This window comes from Eschrichtius robustus, chromosome 16 (genome assembly GCF_028021215.1).
Source record: "Eschrichtius robustus isolate mEscRob2 chromosome 16, mEscRob2.pri, whole genome shotgun sequence".
Lineage (NCBI taxonomy): Eukaryota > Metazoa > Chordata > Mammalia > Artiodactyla > Eschrichtiidae > Eschrichtius > Eschrichtius robustus.
The window spans coordinates 87,995,450-88,020,966 of NC_090839.1; the positions used below are offsets into that span (position 1 = coordinate 87,995,450).

Sequence of the window (25,517 nt, forward strand, 5' to 3'; positions counted from 1 at the left end):
AGGAACTACAACTAAAATCCCCGTGGCCCCAGTGGTCAAACTTCAACCCAGGCCCCTGGAAGGTTCCTGGTTGCGACAACTGGAAACTATGAAGAAAGACAGTTTTCTTTTGACATTCTCAAGTCTGCAGCATTCAGAGACGTGTTAAGTCAAACCAATCATCGCCTACAGAAAAACATCAATAATGACAGGGGTGTCTCTGCACACTGAGGCCGCCTCGCAGATTACAAACTGAGAACAAGGATAATTAGAGGTTTGGGGTACTTCGTACACCTCCCCAGGACACCGATGCAAAAACACACGGCATCTCCAAGGTACAGTCTATGAGTTTTCATTTTAGTTTCCAAACCATTTTAATAGATACCTAGCACTTGATTTAATAAGCAGAAAACCTGAGAAACTCTGAGAGGTAGGTGCATATTATCTGTTTTATCAACAGGTAATCTGGGGAACACAATTTCTCAGTAATGACGCAGAGTAAGTGAGGAGTGCTATCCGATTATTAATTCAACCATTATAAATCCCTGCCTAGAACCATGATTAGAACTTGAACACATGCGTAATTAACTGAAGAGTCACCTGTGAATCCTTTTTCAGATTAAAAATTTTAAAGGTTCACAGATAAAAAGAAATGATGATCAATGTCTAGATCCACGAGGGATTGCAAAATGCTGATACTCTAATTTTGTCATTCCCTCTTTGGTTACCAGCTGATATACTGATGTTTACAAAGAAAATCTCCCCATATTTACTATTTGGTTAGCCAGTGGTTCAAGTCGTAAAGGGTGAGACTGAAACTTCAAACCCTTTAATCACATGGTTGGTTCCTCTGGCCACCGGCCCCCATCCTGAAGCTACTTAGGGGCCAAGAGTCACTTCAATAGCATAAATTCGGGTGCGGTTGGAAGGCACTCGTTATTAATAACAAGAGGTGCTCCTGTCACCCCATCACTCAGGAAATTCCAAGGGTTTCAGGAGCTCTGTGCCAGAAAAGGGGACAAAGACCAAACAGATATTTCCTATTATGTCCAAGGTATACAGACCCTAGAACAGGGCTCAGGAAACAATGGCCTGTGGGGAAAGACTGCCCACTGTTAGTTTTGGTATGGCGTGCTGGCTAAGAATAGTGCTTACATTCTTAAATAGCTGTTTAAAAAAAAACCCAAAAGAAAAATATTTCATGACAGGACATTTGTATCGATAGCTAATAATGCAAAAAGACAGACAACCTGACAACACACCACCACCCACTACACAGTACTACCCAAAACAAACAATCCAATAGTAACAAAATATCAAACCCTGTATCTGACCAAGCCTCTAGATCTAAATACCAATTAACAGGAAATAAAGAAAATAGTGGAACATATTAAATTTCACAAGAACATAATCAGCAAAATTTAGGCTACAAAAAACACTCAAGGAGAAAACCCTGATGAATTACAAGGAGAGAGAAAGAGAGATGGAGAAGGAATTAAAAGAGATTTTAAAAGACAAACCAACCTGCAATGTACAGGTGTTAATTTGAATCATGATTCAAAAACCTTAAAAAAATTATGACATTGAGACAATTGGAAATCTGAACACTGACAATTGACCATATTACGGAAGCATGATCTAGTTCTCCTAGGAGAGAGTGATAATGGCTCTGTTTTTAAAAGTTGTCTTTATCTCTCAGAGATAGTGACCTATTTAACAATGTCTGGAATTTGGTTCAGAATAGTATGAGGGTAGAGAAAGTGATGGGGGTATTACGAAAAAAGATGGTCCCAAGCCTAGTCAATGTGGGTGAAAGGTACGTTTGTGGGAATTCATTATAGGCTCTGTCTAGTCTGGTGTATGTTTGAAGTTTTCCATTTATTAAATAATTTCTTCAAGTCCATTAAATAAAAAGTTAAAATAGGAAAAAAAAGTAGATATAACAATTTACAATCTGTGTGTCATAGTTTGCTAGAAATGGTGTAACAAAGTACGAACTGGTGTGGACAATTCTAGAGGCTACAAGTCCAAGATGAAGCAGGGCTGGTTCCTCTGAGGGCTGTGAGAGACGGATCTGTCCCAGGTCTGTCTTCTCCCTGGGAATCTTCACATCACCTTCCCTCTGTGCCTATCTCTGTGTCCAAATTTACCCTTTTTATAAGGACACAGTCATGTTGAATCACAGCCCTCCTAATGACCTCATTTTAACTTTATAACCTCTGTAAAGACCCTGTCTCCAAATAAGATCACACTCTGAGTTATCAGAGGTTAGGACTTCAATATATGAATCCGGGAAGGGGATACGATTTAACCCATCTCCAGGATGTATGTTTAAATGAAAACAAGAAAAAAAAAAAAAAACAGAAACAAACAGAACAGGTCGGAACAGTGTGTACACAACGTCACCAGCAGGCGACAGTGGGCACCTACAGGGAGGGAGACCAGGAGGAGGGGACACAGGAGGAAGTGCTCCACCCTTTCACGTCTTGACTTCTGTACCAGGGGCTTCCCACGGTTGTCGGCCAAAAGTCCAAACCCCTTAACAAGCCTTACAGCGTCCCTGGTCCTCCAGCCCCCGTTCACCTCTTCGCCCTGCACCCTCATCACTAGCCCCAGCTCTCCACCTGGAGCGACGACGGACCTCTCCCAGTCCCTCCAGATGGATTCTCTGTGACCTCAGTCTTCAAGTTCACCTTCTCCCCCACCAGAAATCCATCATTAATCTGCTGGTTAACAGAATAAACTCATGCTTTCAGGGTCAAACAAATAAGACCAACAAGTAGCATTCCTTCAGTAATTTTATGCTCTTACTCAGCAAAGATTCTCCCCCATCACTAATCCCCCTACGTCCACGGCACTGGGGTGTCCCTCCCTTGCCCCACTCATGGCTTATCACTCGTTCCCCAGGTTGCACACAACTCCCACAAACACTCTTTACTTGCCCATTTTGCAATTCATGTTTAGCAGTGTAACTCTTAAGTTGTTTTTCTTTAAAAAATAAGTTTTCTTAAGGAGTGGGTTTCCCCCGACTTACATTCTCCTGTGATAGAGGGTATTTATTTCCACACGCCGTGCCCTTTGCACATCTCATCTCACTGGAGGCCGTCAGAGTGGCTTCACCCCACGCCGGCAGAGAGGGTCCAAAGACACCCTCTCCTCCACGGGCCCCCGATGGTGCTGGACAAGGAGCCTCCATTGTCGGTACCCCAACTGACAGGGAATCTTAACAGATGCCTTCTAAGACACGAGTCTAAAGCTGCGTATTAGTCTGCTCGGGCCACCACAACCGGACACCAGACACTGTGCAGCTTCAACAACAGAAATCTGTCTCACAATCCGGAGGCTGGAAGTCCGAGACCCAGGGGTCGGCACGGCTGGTTCCTTCTGAGGCCTCCCTCCTTGGCTTGCAGATGACCATCTTCTCGCTGTGTCCTCACGTGGTCTCTCCTCTGAGCGAGCATCCCTGATGTCTCTTTGTGTTCAAATTTCCTCTTCTTGTAAGGACAACAGTCATATTGGATTAGCAACTAAAGAGCTAATGGCCTTATTTTAACATATTCACTTCTTCAAAGGCCTGATCTCCAAATATAGTCAGTCATCTTCTGAAGTTGGAGGGGGATTGAGTTCAGCCCTGAACACTGTAACTTTATTGATTTAGGAACACCATCCCCACTGGTAGGGGATCCATTCTTGCCAGCACCAGAGACAAGTATACGCAGCCTTCCTCCCTGGCTTCCCAGGACGCAGTGGTTTGAAAATGGGAACGGACTCTACAGCAGTTAAAGCGAGCGTCAGATACGTACCTAACCCTTCTGTTCTCCGCCCTCACACTCAGGAAATGCACAGGAGAGATTTATGTGTCTACTTGACAATTAAAGCTGGTGCCCACTGGGCTGACTAGACAAAGGAAACCTGGCAGAACTCAGAGAAGCTAAGGACCAGCAATCTTCCAAACCGGACGTGACATCAAGCCCAGGCTTTTTTTTTTTTTTAAGGGTAGGACCAACAAGTCCACCTTCCTTTTCCAACATCCTGACAAGCAGCCCTACATCTGGGAGACCAGTCAAATGAATCATACTACTCAAGGAAAAAAATTCAGACAATCATTGCAAATCACACATTTTTACTTAACACCTCAAAATTACAAACCCATCTATCATAAAGGTTTCCTGTGCACAGAATCTTCAGTCACTAAGTGTTTTCCTTGCCTCTTAATTTAACAATACACCTATTTATAATAACATTAAACGCTCTGGAATCTCCCTGATGAATTCTAATATTAGGAAGGGAAAATGAAGCACAGCACTAAATATACCCAACCGCAGGAAACAGTAAATAGTGTGCTGATGATCTAGCTGATGAATCAGAGATTCCACAAAGACCCCTAAGCCAGGACATCAACAGCCCAGAAAAACAAACCATGCTGTGTGCTAACCAGTGAAGTGCTCTTCTTGTTCAAAAACGATTTCCAAGGTCAGCCAACCCCACTGTTCTCTCACACCTGCAGAAAGGTTATATACTTTGAGTGCTGACTGAATACCGGTGAATGAGATCATTTCACATGAAGTCGCTGTTTCTCTCAGCTGTGTCCATTAAAATCTGTTATCAGAGGCTCATTTTATTCCAATTTTAAAATCACTAACTAGAATGGAGACCACCACAAAAGAGCTCATCTCAGGTGGCACAGTTTGGCCAAAGGAATGTCAGGTTTAGATGACCTCTGCCAGACTACCCTGGGCCCATACCCCAGGAAAATGACGGCAGGGATAATATTTTACGAATTAGAATCTTAATTAGGTTGATGGCATAGTTAAGGTGTGGAGTCATCCACAGTGTCAGATGTTTGTAACGGCTCTGAATCAGGACCTCCCTGTGGTCCAGGAAGCCAGCTAATGAACAGGCAGCATCTGGTCCCAGAAGTAGAAACCCTGGGCCAGTTTCCCAGGGCTTCTTCCCCCACAACTGGCCACTTCAGTGCACCATTAATGTCTGGGGAAAAGGACATTCTGTCTTTCCATACAACTTCCCATTGAAATCTGTAGCATCGTGCAGGCAAGTCAATGGCAGTATTGTATTCACAACACTTAGCCGGTACACTTTCTGCAAAATACGGCCAAAAAGGAAAGGAGAGATGACCTAGATGTGTGCTCCTTACTTCCCAGGCAGGGCAGACCCCAAACATCCTAGAAAAACATGTCTACCTGTTTCTTTTCTTTTCCTTTTTTTTTTTTAAATTAATTAATTAATTAATTTTTATTTTTGGGTGTGTTGGGTCTTCGTTTCTGTGTGAGGGCTTTCTCTAGTTGCGGCAAGCGGGGGCCACTCTTCATCGCGGTGCACGGGCCTCTCATTATCGCGGCCTCTCTTCTTGCGGAGCACAGGCTCCAGACGCGCAGGCTCAGTAGTTGCGGCTCACAGGCCTAGTTGTGGCTCCGCGGCATGTGGGATCTTCCCAGACCAGGGCTCGAACCCGTGTCCCCTGCATTGGCAGGCAGATTCTCAACCACTGCACCACCAGGGAAGCCCTACCTGTTTCTTAATATTTCCTACAACACATTGATAGAGTCTGTGGTCTCAGAACCTTTCCAGCTTCCTAAGGTCTAATTGAAAGTCTTGCCAATATAATTGACACATATTCTCTGGCCATGTCTTTAAAAGTTCTCCCTTTAGAGGAAGCAGATGGTGGTACGGATGCAGTTGGACCGGCCATAGGGATGGTTGGACTGGGGGAGGGCCCTGTACAGAGAATTCATTACACTCTTCCGTCTACTTTGTGTAAATTCTCCATAATAAAGTACTACCTTCATAACTAAGCCAGAAACTGCTTACAATACTGAACTGGACAAGGGTCTATGGAACATCAAGGCAAGATTACCTAGGGCTTCCTATCTGATAATGTTCCTCTGATGCTGTCTTTATATTATACAGAAAAATAAACCCAATATAACTAGGTGCTTCCAGACACTCAGGTGTCCAGCCCAAGTCAAGAGACCTATAGATAATTAGAAGAGTTCTGGGGACAAGGTGTCTCTTATGGAAACAGCTGCTCCATCACCAGACTGTGAAGTCTACCCACCAGTAAGCCCCACCCAACACATCGATTCATTCAGCAGGTGTTTACCAAGCATGTTCTACAGAACAGGCACTGCCACAGGTTTGGGGAGTACAGAAGTGGAGAGAACAAAGCCCCTGCATTCACAGCTTACGTTCTCGCGCAGGAGACGGACCACAGGCAAATTAATAAACATATGGTACCTCGGATGGTGATAAGCAATGTGGAAAAATAAAGCAGGGAGGGGATGTGGGAGATTGTTACTTTATATGAAGTGATCAGGGAACACATTCTGATATTAGAATAATTCACATGAGAAATGATGGTGGTTTGGCCCCAGGTGGTTATAAAAATAGCTAATACATAAATGGTGATTACAGTGCCAGGCACTGTTCTAAACTCATCCAACCCCATAAAGACCCTTTGAGGTGGGTACTATTATTAGCCCCGCTTTAAAGTGAAGAAGCTGAAGCCGGGAGAGGCAAAGGTGCTTCTCCCAGGTCACACGGCTCCCACGTGGTGATGCTCAGGGCACACTCCTAGTCCAGGGCACTGAGGCAGGAGTGCCCGGGGCCTGGCGGCAGATGCGACAAGGAGTGTGAAGGGAAAGGGTCGCAGGGGACACCTCCCATCAGTGTCCCTCATTCTTAAACACGGGCAGGCTTTCAAGGATCACCTGACATTTGAGAAAACCCTCCTTAAAAAAGGTGAAAGAGGGCTTCCCTAGTGGCGCAGTGGTTGAGAATCTGCCTGCCAATGCAGGGGACACGGGTTCGAGCCCTGGTCTGGGAAGATCCCACATGCTGCGGAGCGACTAGGCCCGTGAGCCACAACTACTGAGCCTGCGCGTCTGGAGCCCGTGCTCCGCAACAAGAGAGGCCGCGATAGTGAGAGGCCCGCGCATCGCGATGAAGAGTGGCCCCCGCTTGCCGCAACTAGAGAAAGCCCTCGCACAGAAACTAAGACCCAACACAGCCATAAATAAATTAATTAATTAATTAAATTAAAAAAAAAAAAAAAGGTGAAAGAAAGTGACCAACCCAAAGAGAGAAAAAGGGATCTGAAGGAGGCAGACCGTACAGTGGTTAAAAAAAAAAAACCTAAAAATTACTACAAAACTATAATTAATATCCTCAGAAATAAGAGGAGATACTACACTCATGAGAAGATGCTATTTAGAAAGGGGGTGGAGGAGGAAGGAAAAACTCCTGGAAATAAAGTGTAGTAGAAAAAACAAAGGCCGTCACATAGTAGAACACAGAGATAAAACATGAACAAAAGGAGAGTCGAAGCTCACTCCAAAAAAGCCCAACATTCAGCTAACAGACGTTCCAGGAGGAAAAGAACAAAGAAAAGGAAGAGGAAATAATTCCCTAAAAAAATATGTGTATGAAATTCTTCTGGAACTAAAGGACACTACTTTCCAGATTCAAAAGGCCCACTGTGTACCCACCTTGATGAGTGGGATGAACGGTAAAGACTCACACCAAGGCATCGCTTTGCAACCTTCCGGAATTTAGAGAGAAAGTCTCAAAAGCTTCTATCCAAGGCAGGGAACAGAGGCCACGTGGGAAAGGAAATCAGGTGCCCTCAGACCTGGCAGCAGAGCGCTGGGGGCAGTGGGAGAGCCACCCAAGCCCCGCACAGGGCGCAGCCAACCCACCGAGAGGACATTTCAACTCCTGCCAAGGAGCGTGGGACAAATTAATGATACACTCAGGAAGAGCTAAGGAAATGATAACATCCAGCGAAAACAAAAGATGCGGAAGAAACTTAATCATCAGAAACACTATAGGCTCAGCTGCGAATACTATCTGTAGTCATAAAAATATGAACGCTGAATGCTGATTTAACCAAAAATTGTAAATAACGATGCTGAGGAGGGGGAGAGTGTGTACGTGTGTAAGTATACAAACCCTCTTCTTCCATAGCAGAAATTCAGTACCTACTGAAACCAACAAATAGTGGTTCCAGCCTGTTCTTTAGCAACATGGCTAAAAGAGCTGGCGGGCAATGCCCAGGGGAGCAGAGAGTAGGGATGAAGAAGAACAGGATGGGACAGGGGTTCCCTAAGCTATTTTTATTATAAGCCCTGGAACACTTTCACTTTAAAAAATATCTACATGCACTAATTGATGCAAATAGAGAGGAGATGGGGAGGGGAATAGAAAAGAGAGGGCCAAGGGGGTGGGAACAACATTTAAGGGATGGGGATGGGACAAAGAAACAGGGTCAAACAGGAAACAGGACGTTGTAGAGGCAGATGGAGACAAGGGTGTACGGAAGGCAGAGGAGGAAAGCATCTTAAAAAGTGTCTTGGAAAGAAATATGGTGATTGGACTTCCCTGGTGGCACAGTGGTTAAGAATCTGCCTGCCAATGCAGGGCACACGGGTTTGAGCCCTGGTCCGGGAAGATCCCACATGCTGCGGAGCAACTGAGCCCGTGTGCCACAACTACTGAAGCCCGTGAGCCTAGAGCCCATGCTCCGCAACAAGACAAGCCACCCACCACAATGAAAAGCCTGCGCACCGCAACGAAGACCCAACAACGCAGCCAAAAATAAATAAATTTAAAAAATAAAATAAATCAGTGATTTCTTAAAAAAAAAAAAAGAAGAAGAAATATGGTGATTAGTAGCAAAAGAACCATAAGAATGGTTCACTTTTTTTTTTTTAACTACTTCTGAGAACTTACACTAATAAAGTTATTCAAAAGTAGAATAAAGCTATGCGGGAAAATATATACATTAAGTTGTCATCTTTTATATGTGAACTGAGAGAGAGGGTCCAGGAGAAAACATGGAAGCTACTGCTGCTGCTGACTGAGCCCTGGAGGGAAGCAAGAGATGAGGAAGGATGGGATCAAGGGCATCAATCAAGGAGGTGGTCTTAAAGAGCTGAGAGAAAGAGGAGGAAAATGACGTGTCTACGACGCCACATACATTTCTTGACACCTGCCTGTGACTCTTCAAAGTGCACACAAACTATCTGCTCGCGAGCACTCTTCTTGGGATCCACAGCCTCCAGCAGACTCTAGACATGGTCCACGCCTCCACAAAAGCATTTATTTAATCACAGTGTTTAAGTATTTTTCATGTTCACAAGCGAATGTTTACAAGTTTACGATTACATTTCTTTCAAGTCAGAAATATTTTTAAATCACCTTTAATTAAACAGTGCAAATCACTTCATAGGTGGAAGTTGTTGTTCTTACAAATTAAAAAAATTAAATATGAATGTGGTTTTGTGAGCCTAATTATGGACGTTAGCACGTTTCCTAATTCAATAAGGAATTATCTTTAGTACTTCAAGAATCAAGTATATCATAAATATTTTTAAATTTCACTCAGGACTTTCAGATAATAAATACAAATAAATATCCAAGGAAAAATAACTGGAATCAGTCTATGCGTGTGCACCACACTAATAAAAGTTTTCCTGAAAGCACGAGGCAGTGAACGGGAGAGCAGGGTGCACTGGATGTCAGGTCCCCTCAAGCCAGAATGAAGTCGGCCTCTGACAGGCTGTACGGGATCGAACTTACTGCTTCACGGCTCTGGGCCTCAGCTCCCTCACCTGCAAGCTGGCATTTCAGCTCTAAAGTTCTATACAAAAGGATTATAATTCCAAAATTGCATGAGTTCGCCAAGTGCCTCTACAGTGAAAATTAGTAATTAGATCTTTTATTGAAATTATTTTTTTTAAAGCAAACAAAGTTAAATTACAGACTTCTGGATTGCACTGCGGCATCAGGCCTCTGGTGGAGTGTTCCCAGGGGACTATTTTGGTACGTTTGTTATTTTTCAGTGCCTCACCTGCAATCAGTGTCCGGGTGTTGCATTTTAGTAACAGTCTCAAGTCAGAGTCAAGTGAGGCTCTGCGCCTGGAACCTGCAGCCTGCATCCTTGGAAAGTAACACTTGCTGCTGACACAGAACCATTCTAGGGAGGTACACTGCCAGGCAGCACCAGGAAGAGGAATTTTTTTTCCTTCTGAAAGGAGCGCAGGTTGAATTTATTGAGGGTTCTGAGGAAGAATCTGCAGCGCGAAAAACACACTACACTTAAATTCAGAGGCTAATCTGAGAGGTAACCAGTAGATCACAACCTTCGGTTTTGCAATAAGCTGAAACTACAGAATTTTACAATTACTGGTTGGTTAGGGTAGATATTTTAAATGTGCAAAATGACTGCAAACTCATCCTCTTCTGTCTTCTAAGTCCAAAACGTCTTAGAGATTTACTTGCCATAATTAAAGGCTGCAGTTATATCACGTCAAACTCAAGCCTCCTGTTCAGTGTAGCAAAAAGGGGTAAAAGACACTTTCAGGATGGACTTTGAACATGGACCTCAAGGAGAAAAAAAAAAAAAAACAACAAGAGTTTTTAAAAATTAAATTCTGGACTTCCCTGGTGGTCCAGTGGTTAAAAATCTGCCTTCCAATGCAGGCGACGCGGACTCGATCCCTGGTCGGGGAACTAAGATCCCACGTGCCGTGGGGCAACTAAGCCTGTGCACCACAACTAGAGAGCCCGCGTGCCGCAACTACTGGGCCCACGCGCTCTGGAGCTTACACACCACAACTAGAGAGAAGCCTGTGCGCTGCAACTAGAGAAGCCGGTGCACTGCAACGAAAGATCCCGCGTGCTGCAACTAAGACCTGACACAGCCAAATAAATTTTTAAAAATTAAAAAAAAAAAAAATTAAATTCTAGTGGTTTCACTTTGGGATAAGAGCAACTTCTCTCTCAAAAATCACTATCCTAGATTCCCAGAATGAAATTCTTTTCTCCTATGCAAGTCATATGAGTTGCCAAAAAAAAAAACAACAAAAAACAGAGTCCAGAATTATCTGTACTAGTGTGTGGGCCTATGATGTTCTTTTTATTTATTTATTTATTTATTTTGGGCTGCGTTGGGTCTTCAGTGCTGCACGCGGGCTTTCTCCAGTTGCAGCGACTAGGGGCTACTCTTCGTTGCAGTGCATGGACTTCTCATTGCGGTGGCTTCTCTTGTTGCAGAGCACGGGCTCTAGGTGCGAGGGCTTCAGTAGTTGTGGCATGCGGGCTCAGTAGTTGTGGCTCGCGGGCTCTAGAGCGCAGGCTCAGTAGCTGTGGCGCACGGGCTTAGTTGCTCCGCAGCATGTGGGATCTTCCTGGACCAGGGCTCAAACCCGTGTCCCCTGCATTGGCAGGCGGATCCTTAACCACTGCGCCACCAGGGAAGTCCCGGGCCTATGACGTTCTTAATCAAACCCAACTGCTTATACAATCATCATACTGTAGCAGTTTCAGAGAGAGATAGTTTGCTTTCTTTAGCTCGTCATAAAAATATTTTGTACATATCAATACACCCACAGCAAATACATCAAAATACGCCAACTAGCTTTAAAAAAAGTACCTGTTGAAAAATACAAAATGGGCTACAAACCCGAGGCTATTCCAAAATAAACCAGTTTAGAAAAACAAACTTTTTTATAGCAAAATGTTAACAACATGGTATTATACTGGAAAAAAATAACCCTGCAAGTTCTTGTACAGGTCAAGAATCAGGGACTCTCACAAAGCATGCACATCTGTCACCTGGAGAACTAAGAATGTCATGAGTTATACCTGCTCAAGCTTAGTTTCCTTGCTGGTCTGAGCTGCAGTGGGCAGAACCCTGGCAGGCCAGGGCAGGAACATCTACACCATGAGGTTCACAGCTCACAGTACTGGCGTCGGACTGTCAGGCTACCAGCTCACAGTTCTTTTTTACTGATTATTTATACAGAGATTTATAAAATGTAAAGAGGTTATTATTTATACTGACTCCCAGAGAAGGGGCTAAAGTTACAAAAAAAAAAAAATGAAAGAAAGAAAAGGTCTTTGGAGCGGTAAGTGCTGTAAGTGTGTTCTACCCTGTTTAAATTCCTTTGTGGTTATAGCACACATACTTTTCACAGGAGGATTCTTCAGAATGATATTCATGTATGGTGGTCAGGAGCAGAGAGCACTTCAGATTTTAGGTGTTGACATTAATTTTTTAATTTTAAATTGTTCTTCCTTCCTTGAGTCTCACTAGCTCCACAAGTCAACAGATTTCTATTAAATAACTGATATTATTTTGTCTCTAGTAGAAGATAAAATATTTTGTGTCTCGGGGGAATTCCCTGGTGGTCCAGTGGTTAGGACTCCGTGCTTCTACTGCCGGGGACCCAGGTTTGATCCCTGGTCAGAGAACTAAGATCCTGCAAGCTGCATAATGCAGCCAAAAAAAATAAACAAACAACACTTTCGTGGATGGATCTAGAGACTGTCATACAGAGTGAAGTAAGTCAAAAAGAGAAAAACAAATATTGTATATTAACGCATGTATGTGGAAACTAGAAAAATGGTACAGATGAGCCGGTTTGCAGGGCAGAAGTTGAGACACAGATGTAGAGAACAGACATATGGACACCAAGGGGGGAAAACTGTGGTGGGGTGGGGATGGTGGTGTGCTGAATTGGGCAATTGGGATTGACATGTATACACTGATGTGTATAAAATTGATGCCTAATAAGAACCTGCAGTATAAAAAAACAAACAAACAAAACAACTAATACTAAACTTTCATTGGGTTATTTGTATGGAAATATGTTAATATAAATGTTTCAGACATTACGTGAAATTTCTAAAAATCTTGTATGTTCTGGTATAATGTTATAAGTCATAATTCTAGTTATTACTTTAAAATGTATATCTCAGAAATAACTAAATTTCCTTGTCAATTGCACTATTATGAACTTTCATCAAATCTTTAACCGTGGTCATTTTTAAGTCTTTTGTCATTTACAGACAGTTCTGGGTGTACTCTGATGCTTTTGCAAATATGTTCCTATAAAAGGGGTTCATCTTCAAGGAATTCATAGAAAAGACTCTGACAAGTACAGGTTTCTGGTAACTGACTGTACTGCTGAACTGAATGAATAAGCATTTTCAGAACTCTAATGAAAAACTGATGAACTCATAAAAGTGCTAACAAAAGATCAAGGTGAAAAAAAAAAATTAATTACATGGGACTGAGTGAACTGATGAGGATGATTATAATTTTTGTGACTTTCTGTCTGAATTAAAAAAAAAAAATCCCACAAGGACTCAGAGGCAAAGAATATACAAATCAATTTTCACTGCAAAGTAAAGGAGCTGTTACAGTGGAGGATTACTGGACTGAATGTCAATATTATGGCATAGTATGAGTGTGTTTCATGTTTGGTAATTGCAATCATTGTTGCTTTTGTTGTGGTCATCCATTTACAATGCTTGGTGTCAGTCTATTTATCTCTTGTAAAAATAAAATACAGTGTGTGTGTGTGAAAAAAAAAAAATTTTGTGTCTCGGGATCGGAGAAATCACCTGAAAAGTACTACAAATGCAGATTTCCGGGTCAATATCCAGAATTCCGATTGAGCTGGTTTGTTTGGGGGCCCCCAAACCTGCATTTCTACAAGTACCTGGGTGATCTTGATGCAAATGATCCTGTTTTATAAAAACATCTTTACTTTTTCCTGAAACAATTTCAGCTGAACTTGGTACCGTGGCTGGGATTTATATCAAAACAGTGGGGGCCACTGGGCCAGTGGGAAAGGTACACGTGAACAAGATTCACCATAAATTCAAAATTACTGATGCTGGGTGACGGGCACATGAGGGTTCATTATATTAATTATTCTACTTTTGTGTATGTTTGAAATTTTCCATAATCAAAAATGAAAAGAAACAAAAAGCTCCGTAAAAAGATCACAGAAAGTCTACAGCCCCCTGTACTCTCCAAGAGACTTGTCATTGGACATTTTATCTGAACTTTCACCAATTAAAGGAGTTGCCTATGATCCCTTTCAACAATTTCCAAAGCTGACAGGCCCCCTAAAATAATTCTCTCTAACTAGATCCTTAAGCTTACAAGGTTTCCCTCCTATTCTTAGAGATTAGGCTGCTCTTGGAGAGAGTCAATAAAATCTTTCAAATTATCCATTGCTCTGAAAATAAAAATAACATCTTGCCAATACCATTATACCACAAGTGTGGGATGTGTAGAATTTACGATGGTATTAATAGGCAGTTAAAAGGTGGTCAAGTGACAGGGTCAAACGTGCGCAGGGTCCGTCCAAGTCATCTGTCTCTTAGAGGCCCTTTGTCCCTCCAAAATCTCTCACTCGCTCTCTCTCTTTTCCCAACACCTGGGATTAGATACAGGAAGCAGAGGATCAAACCCCTATAATATGGGACCTAATGAAACTTAAAAGCTTTTGCACAGCAGAGGAAACCATAAACAAGACGAAAAGACAACCCTCAGAATGGGAGAAAATATTTGCAAATGAAGCAACTGACAAAGAATTAATCTCCAAAATTTACAAGCAGCTCATGCAGTTCAATATCAAAAATACAAACAACCCAATCCAAAAATGGGCAGAAGACCTAAATAGACATTTTTCCAAAGAAGATATACAGATTGCCAACAAACACATGAAAGGATGCTCAACATCACTAATCATTAGAGAAATGCAAATCAAAACTACAATGAGGTATCACCTCACGCCAGTCAGAATGGCCATCATCAAAAAATCTACAAACAATAAATGCTGGAGAGGGTGTGGAGAAAAGGGAACCCTCTTGCACTGTTGGTGGGAATGTAAATTGATACAGCCACTATGGAGAACAGTATGGAGGTTCCTTAAAGAACTAAAAATAGAACTACCATATGACCCAGCAATCCCACTACTGGGCATATACCCTGAGAAAACCATAATTCAAAAAGAGACATGTACCACAATGTTCATTGCAGCTCTATTTACAACAGCCAGGACATGGAAGCAACCTAAATGTCCATCAACAGATGAATGGATAAAGAAGATGTGGCACATATATACAATGGAATATTACTCAGACAAAACAAGAAACGAAACTGAGTTATTTGTAGTGAGGTGGATGGACCTACAGTCTGTCATACAGAGTGAAGTAAGTCAGAAAGAGAAAAACAAATACCGTATGCTAACACGTATATATGGAATCTTAAAAAAAAAAAAAAAATGGTTCTGAAGAACCTAGGGGCAGGACAGGAATAAAGACACAGACGTAGAGAATGCACTTGAGGACACGGGGAGTGGGAAGGGTAAGCTGGGACGAAGTGAGAGAGCGGCATGGACATATGTATACTGCCAAATGTAAAACAGATAGCTAGTGGGAAGCAGCCGCATAGCACAGGGAGATCAGCTCCGTGCTTTGGAACCACCTAGAGGGGTGGGAGGGAGATGCAAGAGGGAGGAGATCTGGGGATATATGTATATGTATAGCTGATTCACTTTGTTATAAAGCAGAAACTAACACACCATTTTAAAGCAATTACACTCCAATAAAGATGTTAAAATAAAAACAAACAAAAAAGAAAAACCCTATTATAAATGTGCCAGTAGCAGCAAGCAAATCCAGTGCCCAGATATCGGTTTCTAGTATTACTCTCCAATAAAAGGAAGCCGCGTGAGACATGGCTGATCCTAGGGCTGGAGCAGGGAATATACAAGGTGAGCCTATAGCTTCTTATAGCGCCAGAAAACAAGGAAGTGCTTAAAAAAAAAAAAAAAAGGACATATGTCTATAGGACACGGGAGCCAACTGAAAGGGCTCCCAGGGGCCAATTTAAGCAGCAAAATAAATAACAGTATTGAATTATAACCCAAAGTGTAAAATCAATATCCATGTGTCCATACTGATATAAATAATTGAATAAGGAAATAAATGGGGAAGAACAGTTAAATACCCTATACAGAATCCCAGGTAATTTCTACCTCAAGGAGGTGGCACGGAACTCATCACCACTAAGTGCGGGCTGTGCATACGCTCAGCGCGGAGAAGGGAGGAAAGGGTAACCTGACAGCGGAGAAAGCTGACACACAGCACCTCGGCCAGGGGATCAAGGGGCTAGTAGTCTTGAAAGCACGTACCCTTGACATGATGTGATGAGAACAGCACTTCAACTCTGTGGTCTTCCTCCCCAAAACACAGAATCCCAGCCTAACAGCTAGAAAAACATCAAACACGTACCAGCTGAGGGATATTCTACAAAACTCCTGACCAGGACTCCTCGAGATGTCAGGATCATCAAAAACAGGGAACAGACTGGAGGGGCCCAAGGAGCCATGACAACTAGACATACTGTGGGATCCTGAACCAGAAAAAGGACATTAGGGAAACACTAAAGAAATGTGAGTAAAGTCTGGACGCTGGTTAGTAACAATGTATTAGTACCGGCTCCTGGTTGTTACCAATGTCAAAAGGGAAAACTGGGCAAAGGATACACAGGAGCTCTTTGTACCACCTTTGCAACTTTCCTGTAAATCTACATTTGTTCTAAAAGAAAAAGTTTATGGCTAAAAATAAAACAACTATCCATGGCCTCATTCCAGGTGAAGGACTGGGGCTGGATGAAGGTGAAGTTCGCAGGACAATGACAGGGTCTAAGCTGACACCCCCTCCTTTTAACACACGCACGCTCTGGAGTACTGGTCTGGTGAACTCAGTTCTCCAGCACCATCTCTCTCATACTTCAGCATCACCCACAAACTTCAAAACCACGCAAACACGAGAAATACCGAGGCGATGAGACACACAGCTTACAATCCAGGTGAAGAGACAGGACTTAAAGAAACAGGTGGTATTTGCTAAGTGCAAGTGGTAGGCTGGTACAACAAACGCAAACCTTTTTTGATGACGCAACCCACCAGTAAATTTTCTTCGTAGTCCTTCCATTTCATGTTAATTTATTTACAAGTCATACAAATGCATTAGTGTACCAATACAGTCTATCCCTCAAAAGTCACATAAGTCAAAAATTTTTAAGGGCGAAATGAAAATAAATTAGAAAGTTCCCACGTTTTCATGCTGCATCCCCTGGAACATCTTGTCCCACAAGGAAACACTCTTAAGAGTTCATTAGGGGTGGCAATCACCAAGCCTGGGCAAGGAGAAAGGTCTTAGCAGGGAAACTGGGGCTGCAAAGAGGTTAAAAAAAAAAAGACAAAGAAAGAGATGACAGCACTTAAAAGATACAAGGGGAAGAGTCAGGCAACTGCAAACAGAATATGAAGCGCTGGAAGATGGAACTCTACACAGGATATTTTGCAAACTATGAGCAGATCAATTTAGCTGTTAAGAAAGTGCCATGAGAGGGGGAGAGCGAAGGCTGGGACAGCAGAAACTCAGCTGCCATGACCTCCCTGCCCAAAGCTTCCCAAATTGGGGTCAGATGCCGGGTGCCCAGAGCTACTCCAGCTGCACCATAGCACCTGGTAGTGGCACATCTGTTTGAGGTGATGGGAATTTAAGCCTTTTAAAACAAACATATAATATAGTAAAATGCAAAATCTGCCAAGCTGTTAAAAATAAAATGTAAGGTTTACCACCACCCCTCTGAAGCCCCAAGAAGGCAGAAGAGTACGAAGCGCTCTTTTGCAGTCAGGGTGGAGGGCAGAGGCTTTCAGAGAAGTAAAGGCGCTCACCGTGTTGTGTGTCTCAGGCACCTGCGACACTCGGCATCAGCTGTTCTCATGTTGCCCACTTGAATCACAATAAAGTCCAGTGAAATCTGGAATCTCTGCACTGGGCTAACCTTTGCACAAAACCTTCTTTTGAAATATTGAGGTTATTTTTCTGATATGCCTGTTCTTTGCAGCAAATAACTGTAATGCCAAGGCATGGTTCCCAATCAGTCATTTACCACAACTTAAAAATACTTCACTCCAACATTTTGCTCTGACACAGGTTTTACCACATCTCCTCAGCTTCCTTACAGCGTCTTCATATGAGGATTCACAGAAAAGCAGAAACTCGAATCTAAAAACCACCCCAGATACAGTAGTTTGTTTTAGACCAGGAACGTTTGTCCAGCTTCTCCTTTCTATAGTATTCCTTTCCTCGTGTCTGAGTAATAAATAAAAATTTCAAAGAGTGAAGCACCGCTTAGAGGACTGCAAAAATACATAATTTTAAAAGAGAGAGAGAGAGAGAGAAAGAGAAAGCAAGTCTGTCACATTCGCCTCTCCGAATGACATTTTCTAAGGGGAAGCCTCAGCCCTGTGCTGGTCCTACCACAGTCTGGGTGAACGGGCTGCCTTCAGGGACGCTTTCTGCGAGTATACAATTTTGTTTGGGATCAACCAAACTTAGATTGCCCGTGGTTCCTTTAAGTAAATTAAAACCAGCAATTGTTCACATGCAAGAGCTTTAGTCATCTCGATGTCCAAAAACAGGTTTATTATATAAAAGCAGGCTAATCCAGATCATCTTAAAATTTTCTAGCATAATTCCCCAAGACTATGAATTTCAAGAAGTAACACTACCAGCTTATACATCATACTTCAATAAGCCAGATTTCTCTCTAAAGGATCTTCACCCATCATATAATTTGCTATTTTGAGAAACAAAGATTTTTTTACATCCATAAGTTCTAGGCATTCCATGATAAGCAGCTACCACGGTGACTTCCTTCTTTGAAGCCATACCACCCACCATTAGTCAATTCTAGGATAACCCACCAAATTTACAAAGAAATCTGAAGCAAAGAAGGAATCTATGTTGCCAAGGTCCTAACCTGTAGCAGACATGGCTATCACGTGACAGCAACCCCTTAAATATTGTCATCATCCTTTTTTAATAGTTGAATTCTAAGAAGCTTGGAGAGGTCAAGTGACTGGGCAAGGTCTTAAAAGCTTTAAAGTGGCAGAGGAAGGCCTCACACCCAGACTAACTCCAAAGTCCAAGCTCTGGCCACAACGCCTGCTCCTCCTGTGACTGGTTCATGAATTTTACTCTCAACTGAGCTGAAAAGGTGGATTCTTTTTATATGTCCACCTACAAGGACTTTTTTGAGGACTAGTCTGTTTAACAGTTTCAGAACCCTGGCTATCCCCTACATGACATTTACATTACAAAGTGTTTTTCATTATACGTACAGCTGTTCTAAGCGACACAGCCCACAGGAGCACAGAGGGCCCAAGGACTCTAAATTTCAAGAGAATTGCGCGAACAGTCAGCACATTGATATCAGCAAAACTGTAGAGATTTGATAACTTCGATGCTGATCAGCTACAAAGGTGCTGGACAGATTTCCTATTACTATGCAAATGAACATATTTAGTTAACCCCAAAATATCACCAACTGAAAGCAATTAACAGCATTCCCGGGTCTAAATCAGATCTCAAGCCTTAGAGCCATATATCCTGACAAGAATTTGCATGGAAAGCTCTCAGAAGCTGTTAAAATAAACACAAAAATTCACACTCTAGAAAGCACTTCCTTTACTTCAGAAATCTTTTTCAAGATACAAGCCTGTTTGCTTAATCTAAAACAAAAGCCCCGGTTTCACAAGCTGCTGTTTAATCAGTAGCTGAGTCCCACCGGCTTCACAGACTTCCGTGAGGTCCTTTATCTGGAACTGCTAAAAGCTTCCTCTGTACTCTGTGACCTAATATGCCACAGAACAATAGAAGTGAGTTTCCTTGTCTCACCACTATCCTAATATTAATAACAAGTCGTGGACTTAGAGGAATGCCTTCACACATACAACATCTTTCTTTATGATGTGAATTCTGAGAATCTTACAAAAGGCACGTAAATATTTGCCAAGAGAAGAAAGGTCTGATAACTATGATCTGGAGAAAAAGAATTTCTTAACTGTAATCTTAGTTTGGTAACTGAACTGTGTGTGAAACAGTGGACTTCCTCTCTTTACGTAAGCTTCCTAAGTGAGGACCAGCAGGATCTCAGTCTATATAACAAGGGCCCTTGCAGAAATACAGATTCTCAGGAAAAGACCTCCCCCGCCCCAGGGAAGACATAAGGGACTCTCAGAGTGATAAAGAGATTCTTCCCCCAAAATTCAACCTAGAAATGCCTTCTTGCCTGATGGGCAAAGGCAATCTACATATTTACAAAGCTTATTATGACTGAATGGGTAAATATCTTTTTTCAACTTTAGAACCTAGAAATGATTTTGGATGACAAAGAAACGTGGGATAAATGAACTTCGATTTAAATGCTGAATTTCAGTTAACTGTCTCATTTCCCCATGCAAACAGGCTGGCAAAGGATACAATTCAAGTATTTTTTCCAACCTACTGTTGATAAGCTATGCTTTCTCCAAGGCAGTATTAACCAGTTTGAACTTTAAGCAGAGTAAGGCCAAGGAGGCAAAGACCATATACAATGGATCTACTCTGAATCTGAAAATGGCCAGCTCTCCCTTTGTAAGGAGTACAGGCCCCCAGATAATCAAAAGCTTGGTAGCTGTTTTCAATGTTTAACTGCTCTTTCATCTACTATGTATGTTCCAGAGGGGTTCCTCTTTCTTAACCAGCGAACTCACTTATCAGGATTAGCTCAAAGGTTTCTTTACTCTTCTTGGTCAAGAATCTACCCCCATTACCAGGATTAACAATCTCTTCTGAATGGAAATAAAAACTCCCAAATCTATGTGTGATTGTGCATCTTTTCCACATAATTTAACCCTAGTAGGTACCTGTCATCCATAGGCCACAAGTCTCACCATACACCCTCCAAGCAATAGAACATGAGGGAAAATCTACAAAGGGAAAATCTACAAAAGCTGCTACAAGTCACCAAATAGTTCTTTACATTTTTTTAATGCCAAGATTTAATATTTCTATTTATGGATTAATTTTCTTGATTGCTTTGTTTTACAACACTCCAAAAAAAATTCAATTTTTTGATTCATACCTCCATGAAATAGTAAAAGAAGGGAATAAACACATTAAGAGGTTTATAGGGACTTCCCTGGTGGGCCAGTGGTTAAGACTCCGTGCTTCCACTGCAGGGGGCACGGGTTCAATCCCTGGTCGGGGAACTAAGATCCTGCATGCCTCACGGTTTGGCCAAAACAAGAAGGTTTATAAGCAGACACATTTCCAAAGTTTCCTAAATAGAATCTGTTTTACAAAATATGTAAAACTTCGATTAAGAGCAAAGTCATCTGGAAACTTCTTGAATCCCTTTCACATATGTAATCTTTATCCACTATCCTATTCTAGTGCTAATTTTCAATTTCACTATGAATATGTTTCAATATCAACATCGACACTTCTCCCTACAGTCTTTTATAATTTCCCAGGTACTTTCTGTGACTCTTACCTGGGCTGCCTATACATTCCTCATAATATTCACTCTTCTTATCTATCAGGTCAGAAAACCGAATTCACCTTACACATATTTGATCTAAGGCAGTGGCAGAAATTTAGCAATACACTACATGGTACAATGATAACAGTTTATACCCAACTAAAGGGCACTCAATGACATAACCTGGTGTGTCTCTGGAAACAATTATATTTAGCTTCCATTGGAGATGTGTTTGAAAAATATGTCTTTACTAGGGACAGTACCTTCCACATTCTGCACCCAATTAACATCATTCTAAAATAACCCTTGACCTCAAGGGTATTCTAAACAGCTAATAAGAGACTTGAAGTGGTAAAGCAGAAAAATCACACAGCTAGGGGAATCTAAGACCTGGGTTTTAGTTGTGGTTCCTCCTAAAATTTAGCTGTGTCACCTTGGGTAGGTCATTTGACCCCCAGGGCCTCACTATCTTCAACTGCAAAACGAAAGAAACTGGACTAAATTTTCTTTAAGGTCTCTCCCATCTCTAAAATTCCATGATTCTATGAAATTTCAGTCTCTCCTCATTTCAAAGATAAGCAACAGATGATAATGGCAAATTGGCCTAGATTATTTTTTTCCTTAAAAAAAAAAAATTATCCAACTTGAGATGCTTTCCTGGACTGAAGTTTTATCTGAGAAAATAAACCACAAACGAAAACGATGGGGAGAAAAAAAGAAAATCACACACTGACGTAGCTAAAATAGAAACTTCAATCACCCTTGGGCCATTTTGTCAATAGTTATTCAAAGGCTGCTACTCTAATCACTGGCTTCCTAAAGTAGAGATATTTATAGAGTGGCTTCCTTCTCATCCCCAGAGATTCAATCTGAATAAAACGCACAGCGTCTAAAAATCAATTTACAACTTCAGAACAAGTTACAGGGAGCGAAGGAAACTCTGCGCAGCTCTCCAAGTCATTTGCATTTAAGTATGATTAGGGCTAAGAAACGGTTCTTATTATAAGATGTGAGAAAAGCACAGGAGGCAGGTGACATCTGGAAAAGGAAGCAGAACTGCCGGCAAGAGATGTAGGCTGAGGACCTTCAGGCAACAGGTCCAGAGCCGGTGCTGCAGTCTACCCCGGGAGGGGTCGGTCGCTGCCGCCCCGCTCGCAGTCCTCCCCAGCCCCATCCGCATCGCCTCGTCCCCGCTTCGGCCCTCGAGAGGCAGCCCGCCCCCCCCCCCAACCCCGCCACACGTCCCTGCTGCAAAATCTCCCTAATCACTCGCTTCCCCGGGCCTCGCGCCCCGGCAGGCCCTCCGATTTCTCGGCGCCGAGGCCGGACCGGGCCTGCAGCCTCCTTCCCAGCCACCCCCGTCGCAGCGGCTCCGCAGCCCGGTCCCCTCAGCCCCGTCCCTGCCTCGGGCCCGCTCACCTGCACCTGTTTGCGGAAGTGGCGCGGCCCCGGCACTGCCGGCGGCCAGGAGTAGCAGCAGCAACGGCGGGGGCCCCGGCATCTCGCCCACGGCGCGGCCCCGGAGACTGGATCTCGGGTTGCCTTCCGTCCCTCCGTCCGTCAGTCAGTCCTGCCTCCCTCCGCTGCCTCAACGGCACCCGCGCCGGCTGCTCCTGAGCACACGTCGTTTCGGCCAAACCTCAGCCCAGATCCTGGTCCGCACCCACCGCTCCAACCACAGAAACACCATCCTTCCTGCCCGCCCGCCTGCGCCGCCGCCGCCGCCTCTCAACAGAAGCAACGGTAGCAGCTCTCCGGAGCCGCGGGCCAGCGCAGCCGCACTCCCACCGCCATGATGGGCTGCGTCATGTGACGTAGGGTGGGGGGCGGGACGCCGTGATAGACAGCCCATCCCGCCAATCGCCAGCTCCACACCCGCCTGGGAGGCCCCGCCCATCACCCTGGCTGAGGGAGGGTGGCCGCCGGTGCGCCCCCTGCAGACCAAGAAGTGCGTAAGCAGCAGGTGATGCCAGCAATTATTTTACAATTTTTTAAAAAGGGAAGTATAAAGAAGACAATGAAAAGCATCCAGAATCCATTCTGAATTTTTTTCTCAGTATTTCAAAACGTGTAAAAATAGGCCTGTTTTGCCTTCTGCCTTTTTTACTTGCAACAGACGTTTTAGACTCTTCTTAGGTTGACCTATCAGCCACCAAGGAGCTTTGGGCTTTTTTATTTCAATTCAACAAGAATAGAATACCTCTCCCCTCGCACCCACTAATTCAGCTCCTGAGCTCAAGCTGTTCCTCTTGGCAAGAGTGCCCTTCCTGTCCTTTCTTGGCCACCTGGCACACTCCCTTTCCACCGTGGAGACTCACCTGAAGAATGATGTCATCTAAGAAGGCCTCTCCCAACCTCAGGAGAAATGACTAGCAGCTCCTAGTGCCCCTCCCTGGCCCTGGACAGACTGCTAGCCCAGCTGCCATATTTTATTGTTCCTGTGACTATAAGCTCCCTAAGGACAGGAACTGGGCACGTGTCAGCTGGGGGTGGCTCCAGTAGGAATTCTCCAAAGCAATGGTGCCTGGTCCCGGGTGCCCGCCTCTCCCCACCAAGTGACAAGACCCAGCCAACAGGTGAGGAGAGCATCCTTCTGCAGAAAGGGTAGAGAAAAAAATACTTTCCAGGTAGAAGTGACAACGATCAGAGAAGCCTGGAGGCCGGGAAAATGCTGGGCTCTTCCGGAGAATGCACTCATAGCCCAGTTTGTGCATGAGAGGGACTGTTTTGAATCTTATCAGATGGGGCAGCACGGGGGAGCCTCCCCAATTCTCCGGACTCCTCAAACGTCCATCCCAAATGCCAGCTCTCTGCCGGGGGCTAACCCCGTGTGGACACATGGACCATGCCCAGGGGATATTTGTTGAATGATTAAGGCAAGCCAATAAACACCTAAGTAAACAAATAGCTGGAATGTGGAAGTACTGGGTTAAAGTGTATATGGCTGTCTGCTGATCTCTATGTGGGAAAGGAAAGGAAGGCAAAGGTCTGGAAAAGAGACACAATCACCCTGTTGTGCTTCTCCTTGGATCAGGAAGCTCCGGACTTTGAGTTTGAGAAAGCCAGGGAATGCTCACACTGTTTCCCATGGGGAGTCACTGGATTTGTTTGCAGCAGTGCTGGCCCAACCAAAGCCCTGCCTCATAATCCTTGTGGTTGTTAATCATAATTAAAGTGAGCTCCAACGACCACATGTCAGACCACAATCCCAAAGCAGGTTTCGTTATTATTCAACCAGCTGAAAAGTTTTTTAAAAAACTTTTTTCCTTTCCACTTCACAGAGCAAGGGTTAAGGTGCACATTCCTCGGACGGTGTCTAATGGAAACCTTTAACCTACCACCTACCTCCCTGCTCACATCTTTGCCCAGTGCTTCTCTTGAAGACGTCCAGTTAGAGAATTTATAAAGCAAATAAGAACCTGTTTGCTTTGTTTAGTTTCCTCTAGGAATCAGAAAACAACCTTTGGCACAATTTGGGATTAGATCCCTAAGATGAGAAGCAATATCTTTCAGTGTTTCTATAGCTGTTCTCACCTGTGCTCAGCCTTTTCCAACTTTTCTTGCATGCCAAGCCATCACTTGGATGATTCTACAGGCATTGTCTGTCCTGCCAGCAAGCTCTGGCTGAGGGCTGGATTCAAGGGATATGGATTCACTTTAGTACTGGATGAGCATGCATCTCTGAGGATCTGGCACTCAGCGAGTACCCTAAATGTTTGCAGCGCTGAGCTGGACCAAATGGGTGCATCTGTGAGGGTCCTGTCAGTGGTATACTGGAGCCAGCTGGTACCAGCTTGTGAAAGCCAATTGTTAAATCTTCAGGAATTTTGCATGCCAGTTGTTAGACACAGCCATTGTTGAAAATTAATTTATATAAACTTGCAATTAAATTAATTATATTAAAAACAAAAGTAATAAGGAGAAGCATTTTCAGAAAGGAAAGCAATGAGAAGACTAGCAAAAATTGTCAAAATCAACTTCTTCAGAACTCTAGAAATTAGCCAAAGGTTTGCAACAACACAAGGAGTATTTATTAAAGAAAAATGGCTGACCTCAGTAAGAACAGTGAGCTTTGTGGTGTTTTCACTTGCTGTAGCCACATTCTTCTCTCCCATCTCCGTGGTAGCCTTGAAAAACATCAGCCTCACAACCATGGTAGCTGTGAAAATGAACAGCCTAGCTAAGCTACTGGAGGGGACAGAACAGGTTTGGAGCTCTCCCGAAAGCTGCATCCCCAGAAAACTGTCACTATTTGACCTGTCAGGCAGCTCCCTAGAAAGGCATCATTCTCAGGATTTGTCTTTATTTGACAGGATTCAGAACTCCCTTAGTGCAA

General features: G+C 43.4%; 1 protein-coding gene across 3 annotated transcripts in view; it reads right to left on the reverse strand.

The window, feature by feature from the left end:
• LMTK2 (lemur tyrosine kinase 2) overlaps positions 1–22,974 on the reverse strand; it is an 84,751-nt gene extending 61,777 nt beyond the window's left edge. For 2 of the 3 annotated variants that reach the window (XM_068523847.1, XM_068523849.1), the window contains exon 1: positions 22,601–22,974. In XM_068523847.1, the coding sequence (XP_068379948.1) occupies positions 22,601–22,682 (82 nt within the window). In that variant the 5' untranslated portion in view covers positions 22,683–22,974. The remainder of the gene's footprint in view (positions 1–22,600) is intronic. The other variant, XM_068523848.1, reaches the window with a different exon arrangement.
• Between the last annotated feature and the right edge of the window lie 2,543 nt (positions 22,975–25,517).